Source organism: Procambarus clarkii, chromosome 24 (assembly GCF_040958095.1).
Source record: "Procambarus clarkii isolate CNS0578487 chromosome 24, FALCON_Pclarkii_2.0, whole genome shotgun sequence".
Lineage (NCBI taxonomy): Eukaryota > Metazoa > Arthropoda > Malacostraca > Decapoda > Cambaridae > Procambarus > Procambarus clarkii.
In genome coordinates this window covers 19,302,582-19,311,735 of record NC_091173.1, presented here as the reverse complement: position 1 = coordinate 19,311,735, position 9,154 = coordinate 19,302,582, and the positions used below count along the sequence as shown (strand labels likewise).

The 9,154-nt window shown below is 45.3% G+C and overlaps 1 protein-coding gene across 1 annotated transcript in view; it reads left to right on the top strand.

Moving 5' to 3' along the window:
- Nucleotides 1–2,100: 2,100 nt before the first annotated feature.
- LOC138367964 (uncharacterized) overlaps nucleotides 2,101–9,154 on the top strand; it is a 25,891-nt gene continuing 18,837 nt past the window's right edge. The window contains exon 1 of the mRNA XM_069330249.1: nucleotides 2,101–2,279. Coding sequence (XP_069186350.1) covers nucleotides 2,101–2,279 — 179 coding nt within the window. The remainder of the gene's footprint in view (nucleotides 2,280–9,154) is intronic.

Here is a 9,154-nt window from a genome sequence, read left to right as displayed (position 1 = left end):
GACGAGACAATCCGTGGTTACTTGAGAAACGTCCAAGGCCTCCTGTAATTTTTTTTGTGGGGGGGGGGAAGGGGTGGGGGGTAGGGGGAAGGGGGGGTAGGGGGTAGGGGAGGGGGTAATGTGGCGACGTCTGGGATGCTTTTATGGCAGAGAGAAGAAAGGTTTATGGGCGACTTGAATAGACTTTGTTTTTATTTTTTTATTTTAGCAGGTTGAGGAACCGGTTTATATATGACAGTCTGATGAAACGTTTCTGAAACCCAAACATTTATGGCAACCCGAGAATGTGAGTCTGTGTGTGTGTGTGTGTGTGTGTGTGTGTGTGTGTGTGTGTGTGTGTGTGTGTGTGTGTGTGTGTGTGTGTGTGTGTGTTTATAAAACAAAAGAAAACTAACAAATTTAAAACTTAGAGAGTTAATGTGAGGTCAGGGGTGCTGAAGGTCTCATGAAGGCTGAAGAACGTCGTACGACAACACTTACCGAACTCGTAAACACCCGTCTTGTCACGTCTTGCGGGGTGTGCACTACCACATTATGGAGGGAGGGGGGAGTGAGGGTTATTGAGGGGGGGGGGCGCAGGGGTCGAGGAGGGGGGGAAGAGGGAGGTGATGTAGTAGGGGAAGATGGGAGGGAAGGAGAGAGAGAGAGAGAGAGAGAGAGAGAGAGAGAGAGAGAGAGAGAGAGAGAGAGAGAGAGAGAGAGAGAGAGAGAGAGAGAGAGAGAGAGAGAGAGAGAGAGAGAGAGAGAGAGAGAGAGAGAGAGAGAGAGAGAGAGAGAGAGAGAGAGAGAGAGAGAGAGAGAGAGAGAGAGAGAGAGAGAGAGAGAGAGAGAAAGAGAAAGAGAAAGAGAGAGAGAGAGAGAGAGAGAGAGAGAGAGAGAGAGAGAGAGAGAGAGAGAGAGAGAGAGAGAGAGAGAGAGAGAGAAAGAGAGAGAGAGAGAGAGAGTATTCACACCTCCACAATTAACATTATTGTGGTAAATTTCCCTGAAGCTTGAGAGGAACCGGACAGCTTAGCTTACAAACCAATTAATAATAGAAGCGTTGACGATCACTTAACTCTTGTGTTGGCGGTAAGGCCTTTGTGGGAGGCACGCTCCATCATCCGTATGTAACATGTTCCTCACAAGATATGCTCCGTCGATTATCAGATAACAGAGTCCTCCTTTGTGTGAAACTCGGCGGATCATGGGCTGTAGATAAGGCCAATCCTGCCTCGGAGATCGTTTGATAGGTTTAACGACAGGTACACACGGACCGAACAAGCCGAGGTACGCGGTGCCACCATCCGCATCACCGGAGTGTTGGAGGTACCAAAGGCACTCACTCCACTCGGCACTCATACATATGAGTGACAATGAGTTGTCGTTGTAGATTCAGCTACAGGGGAACAAAACGATCCAAGTAGCACGGGCTATGGTGAGCCCGTAGTGGACTTACCTGGCACAGGAGCGGGACTGTTACAGCCCCATGACAATACCAAAATACTTCGGCTAATACACCATCGGAGGCGTGTGTGAGGTGTAAACACTCGCCTCATGATGAGGCAGAGTACACTGGGGGGCACATCTGGCTACACTGCCTTGCTGCTGGGGCGGTACGGTGTACCTTCATGAAGGTACAAGGGGAAGGTACCACCAACACGCTGCTACACTACCCACACAGGTACAGCCCCGCTCCCGTGCCAGGTAAGTCCACTACGGGCTCACCATAGCCCGTGCTACTTGGAGCAGTTTGTTCCGTGTAGCTGCATCTACAACAACAACAACAGCCCCACTACCTGTGTACCGGAGCGGTACACAGGTAGTTGTTCCGTGTACCAACACGGCGCACCACCTGAGTGTTGGTCATTGCTCCTGCATTAGTTTTACCTCATAGGTGTATATATCTGCCCACACCCTGGACGCACCCTCGGTGACATTCACTAATCAGGAAGAATTAATGAGCTACAAGGTCCTGGGGAGCGGCGAGCTGCGGTTTTGGCAAGCGTTCCCCGCGAAGGTTAATTTGAATTCATAAGACCACCAACGGTTTTTAACGGATTTAACCGTCGTAACTATTTTTCTTCTGGCCAAAATTCTGAGAGTGTGACTGGCGTAGTAATGACCATGTGTCCTGGTGGAACTTATGGTGATCAGATAAGCTCGCCGCCAATCGTCTGCATGTGTCGAGAAGAAGAAGAAGACAAAGATCAAGCGTCATATTTGTCGTGTTCGGGCGGCGACGCCGACCTGGCCGACCCGCACAAAAACATTTCGTCGACAAGAACGACCTCGTTACTGTGGGTTGTTGTGTCTCTCTCTCTCTCTCTCTCTCTCTCTCTCTCTCTCTCTCTCTCTCTCTCTCTCTCTCTCTCTCTCTCTCACTTGTTTGACCTCTCCCGACCTATGACGACCCCTCCATCACCCCCTCTCCCTACCCCCCCTCACTCACTCTCACTTCATGATTCTCGGTCAATATTCTCTACTTTATCTACTGCATTTGTCTACTGCATTTATCTACTGCATTTGTCTGCGATTTACTGTATAATATCTGGATTATTTAGTCACACTCAATCATGGAGGATTTTCTGGTGCTCAAGACTAAAAAGGCTGGCCCGTTCTTCTACCCCCGCCCCCCCCCTGTCTCACAACCCCTGGCAGTTGTCTCCCTCACAACCGGAGGATTCTCCCTGCTTCAGATAACTTAGAAATGTCATCTGAGAGATTCTCCCTAACCAGTGAAAATCTTCCTTCCTCCACCTCTTTCAGACAACGTCCACCAGGAGGGCGCCGCGAACTCCTGCGACCAGCAAACTCCATCTCCTCCTTCTGCCTCCTGCGCCCCGTCCCTCCCTCCCACTCCTCCTTCAGCAAAACCCCTTCAGTCCCCCCCAAAACAAGCGCAAGGGACCATTTACAGCCGTCCCCCCCTCCTCCTCTCTCCCCCCCTCGAACCAGGTGATCAGGTTGAACTTTATCGATGACCCAGAATGTGGTTGAGGAGGCGAGGGTTGGCAAGGTGCATACTGGAGTAACTAGGGCAGAGTGAGAGGGGGTCTCGTGAGCACCGTCGACGACTCCTTCCCCCGCCACCACACACACACACACACACACGCACACACACACATACACACACACCTTCGCTTACGAAATGTGGAGCAAGAAACTAGCTGGCCCTATGATCGCGGGAGGCAGCAAGGGAGGGGGACAACCTGTGTACGGGAAGAGAGAGAGACAGAGAGAGAGAGAGAGAGAGAGAGAGAGAGAGAGAGAGAGAGAGAGAGAGAGAGAGAGAGAGAGAGAGAGAGAGAGAGAGAGAGAGAGAGAGAGACAGACAGACAAACTGAGATAGTGAAAGACAGACAGAGAGCGAGAGGGAGACGGACAGGGAATATGAATCACTGACACTCCCCCCCCCCCAAAGACCCGTCTGGACTAGACGGGTCATTTCACCAGTCTTCAACCCACGAGAGCCGCCGTTGTTGATGTTGTTATAGATTCAGCAACTGGAGCAACAATTTCCATGTAGCACGGGCTATGTCGAGCCCGTAAGTGGAGGCTGTCTGGAGCCATTATCAGTGTCAACAGCTGACACTGGACACGTGTGTGTGTGTGTGTGGGGGGGGGGGGGGGTCCGTGGACGCGCCAATCATAGACCATAAGACTCGTCAGACCGGTGACTTGATGGGGCACACGCGTGCCTCACAGCTGAGAACCACAGGTGAGTGCCACAGCTGAGTGCCAAGGCTGAGTGCCACAGCTGAGTGCCACAGCTGACAAGGCCAGTCTTCTCATGGTCCCCCCCCTTCTCCCATCCATTCACTTACCCCAACTTCTTGAAAAAACCCAAATAGAAGGCATCTATTACAACACAAGACGCTCACTAAGCTTATCCCATTCTCCGTGTCCTGGTACTAAGAAACCACTCCTCTCAACCGTAATCCTTGGTCCAATTCAATTTCTTTATTATGCACCCCATACCCATCCCGTGGGCGGTGGTGTAAAGGATTACAGAGGCACATAATCGGTTCAGGGACTGGACCGGTCCGACTCACGTTTGGAACATGTTCTCTCACCACATTGAAAAAACAACAAATCAATGCCCATATAATTCCTGCCATTGGGGATCAAGAAGCTTGTTCTGAAGCTTATTTATATAAATTAGTTCAGATTTAGAAGAACTGAAAAAAATGCCCAAATGTCTGAAAGTTGTAGTATTAAAAGCTATGACGATTTCTGTAATCATTGGCATTTGTATGGTCAGCACAGTAACCGGACCAGACAATGTGATGTAGTCATTGCGAGGATTCGCCTTGGCTATAGACACATCTGGCAGGTTAGTGAGACTGAGCCACTACCAGAATACTCAGATTGTAAACTCTGTGACAAAACCTTTAATGCATTCCCTTGAGCATCAATGAACGTGAAACTATAAATTTTTTGTTAGACCTCCTGACTTATTGAACAGTAAACTGGTTAACTATTTCATTGAATCTGGTGCACTGGAAGACATCCTCACAATTTATTCTAAATTTGCTTGTCTCTTAAAGACTAGCAAAGAGACTTTTAAAGAATCTGTCTTTTAAGTAATGAAGAACAATTTGTGTATGATCCTCTGTGTATATTTAGATCATTCATTCACCGTCCTGTGTGACAGTGAAATACCAGCATCATCTTCACTGTAGAAACCTCATTGACTCAGATTAGGCAAAATAGTATATTAATATTGTTAATAAAGATGTTAATAAAGATGTTAATAAAAAGTCCCCGAGGTTCCTCTAAGTCAACTGTTGACGATCTTCCCCAGGATGAAGACCCCACAGCAGTTGTTAAAGTCCCAGGGGTACCTATTTCAATGCTCGGTGAACAGAGGAATCAGGTGAAAAAAACGTGCCCAACCGTTTCTTGTCTCGCCCTGAGGTCGAACCCGAGATCTTAGCGTGGGTACAGTTTCACCTTGTTAATAGTAGTGACCTATTACTATATAATAAATATAGCTATGAAAGAATTCACTGTGTATAAGCTTTTATGACTTGGCTTGAAAATAGTATTGAGTTAAACAGTTTAATAAAAGAGAGAGAGAGAGAGAGAGAGAGAGAGAGAGAGAGAGAGAGAGAGAGAGAGAGAGAGAGAGAGAGAGAGAGAGAGAGAGAGAGAGAGAGAGACAGAGATACAGAGAGAGAGAGAGACAGAGATACAGAGAGAGAGAGAGACAGAGATACAGAGAGAGAGAGAGAGAGAGAGAGAGAGAGAGAGAGAGAGAGAGAGAGAGAGAGAGAGAGAGAGAGAGAGAGAGAGAGATACAGAGAGAGAGAGAGACAGAGATACAGAGAGAGAGAGAGAGAGAGAGAGAGAGAGAGAGAGAGAGAGAGAGAGAGAGAGAGAGAGAGAGAGAGAGAGAGAGAGAGAGAGAGAGAGCGAGAGAGAGAGAGAGAGAGAGAGACAGAGAGAATATGATAAAACACCCAACGAACCTAATAATCAGCGAGTAGTTCCTTATCACAGTTTTTGCTTGAAGAATTCTTCCCCCAGAGATTATAAACACAGGTGGGGGTGGAAGGTGGCCATCACCGGCTGACCCGCTGGTGAGCCAGACCTCTCACACATCTCCGTCTATTGTTTACAATGAAACATTCCACCACAGCGTTGATTGATGGGTAGCTACGCCCAGCTGCTTTCCACAGTGATTGATTTTAATAAATGAGTGTGTCTGACGTGACGGGAAGTCTGTGAAGGATGGCGTGGCTAACCAAGGCAGCAAAATTAAGGTGTTGTCTTAAGACTTGAGTTGGCAAGGTCACACGTCAAGACCACTCTTTATAAGACAAGACAAAGACCGCTGGAGTGGACACGGATGTACAGTGTTGCGAATATTGAAACAGAGTTGCAGATCTCTGGGTGTGTTCCCCGACGGCTGTTTTGTAAATGTGTAAAAGTAATTTTTAGCAACTTTATTAGCAGGGAACCCCCTGGAACCCCCTGGAACCCCTGGAACCCCTGGAAACCCCTGGAACCCCTGGAACCCGTTCTGCTGGAGAGGAGTAGTTGAGATATTTGAATGTGCTTCTTGATTAATTGGGGTTTTTAAATACTTAAAAGTTTTCCCTGAAAAAGTGTTGGTGTTGCTTTCAAAAATGCAATTTTATTGGCCGGAGGGAATTTATTATCAAATGGAGAACCAAGCATAATTTTATGAAATGTAAAAACTGCAATAGAAAATTTAATAAGTACACACACACACACACACACACACACACACACACACACACACACACACACACATATATATATATATATATATATATATATATATATATATATATATATATATATATATATATATATATGATTACATGAATATGTAGTAACTTGTTATTCATAAACACATAATCATGTCTATTTTCTGCCCCCCCCCCTCCTGGTCTTATATAACATTTACTCCATTCCAATCTTCATTACAATATCATTTTTAATCTTAGTCGCCCGTCTCATTGACATTTTTTCACCATTTTCAACTTTTTTTTTTGGCAAATATAATTCCTGATTTGTTTATTACATTTCACACGGCCATGCGAACCTGGCTTTGGGTTGTGGGGTCCCACCCACCACCAGGGGGGGGGCAAGGCTGACTGCATCACGTAGTGGTGGGGGTCCGGGAAGCAGCCAACGCCTCAGACCCATATTACGATGTTTGTAAATCAAGAATGCAAACCCCTTATTGTCAATGTTTGCAAAAATGGCTCTATTCCTTGAGTCACAAACCTACACTCCACTGTGGTGTGTGTGTGTGTGTGTGTGTGTGTGTGTGTGTGTGTGTGTGTGTGTGTGTGTGTGTGTGTGTGTGTGTGTGTGTGTGTGTATTCACCTAGTTGTGCTTGCAGAGGGTTGAGCTCTGGCTCTTAGGTCCTCTTTGGCTGTGTGTTTATATATATATATATATATATATATATATATATATATATATATATATATATATAATATATATATATATATATATATATATATATATATATATATATATATATATATATATATATATATATATATATATATATATGTCGTACCTAGTAGCCAGAACGCACTTTTCGGCCTACTATGCAAGGCCCAATTTGCCTAATAAGCCAAGTTTTCCTGAATTAATATAATTTCTCTAATTTTTTTCTTATGAAATGATAAAGCCACCCATTTCATTATGTATGAGGTCAATTTTTTTTTATTGGAGTTAAAATTAACGTAGATATATGACCGAACCTAACCAACCCTACCTAACCTAACCTAACCTATCTTTATAGGTTAGGTTAGGTTAGGAAGCCGAAAAAGTTAGGTTAGGTTAGGTTAGGTAGGTTAGGTAGTCGAAAAACAATAAATTCATGAAAACTTGGCTTATTAGGCAAATCGGGCCTTGCATAGTAGGCTGAGAAGTGCATTCTGGCTACCAGGTACGACATATATATATATATATATATATATATATATATATATATATATATATATATATATATATATATATATATATATATATATATATATATATATATATATATATAAAGACCTACATATCAAACATACAATATGTTTATTGTATGTTAATATATGATCAGCCTACTCACATACACGCCCATATGGTCCCGGGTTCGAATTCCGAGAGGGAACGAGGAAACTCATCTCATGCCATTATTCCCATTGCAGCAAATAAGATGCCTGGGATTTAGTTAATTGTCGTGGTCTGCATTCCAGAATAAGGTCTTATCATAAGATAAGCCTAAATAGGCCTCCTGTCCTCGACAATAGGTGAACCAATCCGTAGGGTTCGATCTCCGGCAAAGGCGGAAACAAATGGGCAGATACAAATACTTTCACCCCCCTGATGCGCCTGTTCACCAAGCAGTAAATAGGTACCTGGGAGTTAGACAGCTGCTACGGGCTGCTTCCTGTGTATAACAAAAAAGGAGGCCTGGTCGAGGACCGGGCCGCGGGGACGCTGAGCTTCGAAATCATCTCAAGATAACCTCAAGATTGGAGTCCGTGGCGTGGAATGCAAGACTCGAAACTCGAAATAAAACACTAAACGCTTCAAAGTAATTGCTTGAAACTGCAGTAATACGAAACTTCGCCATACAACAAAACAGAAACATAGAAAAAGGAAAACAAAAAAAATGAAAATATTAGGGCGATTCTGCCCTAATATTACTGAATAAAATTGGCAAAATATCAAACATCGCGAAAATATAAAAAAAATCGCGAAAATATATCAAACATCGCGAACTTGTCAAACATCGCGAACATATTCTCTGCGGTGTTATCAAACATCGCAAAATTACTAAAAAAAAAAAAAGTTGATAAAAATTACAACTCTGCAGAATGTGTTTCGATTCTGGCCTAATATTACTGCATATACCTGGGCATGAAGGTGCGGGTGTGGGTGTAGGTGTGGGCGCGCTGGAACGGGTCTCAGAAAGGGCGCCAGGGAGGGTTAGAAGAAGGCGTGGCTCACGTTGGCTAGACACGATCCTTCGCTATATCCTTGACAGGAAGGATAGTGAAGGAGCCTCAAGGCATCCTAGACAGGTAGAGGGTAGATTGGACAGAAGGAAGGGGGAAAGGAGAGGGAGGGAGAGAGAGAGAGAGAGAGAGAGAGAGAGAGAGAGAGAGAGAGAGAGAGAGAGAGAGAGAGAGAGAGAGAGAGAGAGAGAGAGAGAGAGAGAGAGAGAGAGAGATGGGGGGGGATAGAGAAGACGGTATAGATGGTGGGGAAGGGGAAGTAAGGGGGTGAGGATGGGAAGGGGAGGAAGGGAGGGAGAGGGGGTGGAATAGGAGAGATGGGAAATGTAAGGGGAAGCGAGCCTGAGATTCGTTGGTGGGAATCCGTTAGCAAGTCCTTGTTAGAAAATGGGAGAGGGAGACTGCTGGTAGGAGAGAGGGGTGTTGGGGGGAGGGGTGTTGGGGGGAGGGGTGTTGGGGGGAGGGGTGTTGGGGGGGAGGGGTGATGGGGGAAGGGGTGGTGAAGTGGGGGGGGGGGAGGAGGGATTGGAGGAGGAATAAGGAAGCCTATGTGAAAAAGATATTAAGACAGGAATTTCCTTAAGTACTTTCGTATTTAATAATACATCTTTAGATGGAATGAATCCTTCCTTCTGAAAATGTATTATTCCTATCCTCCTCCTGAATCTATCCT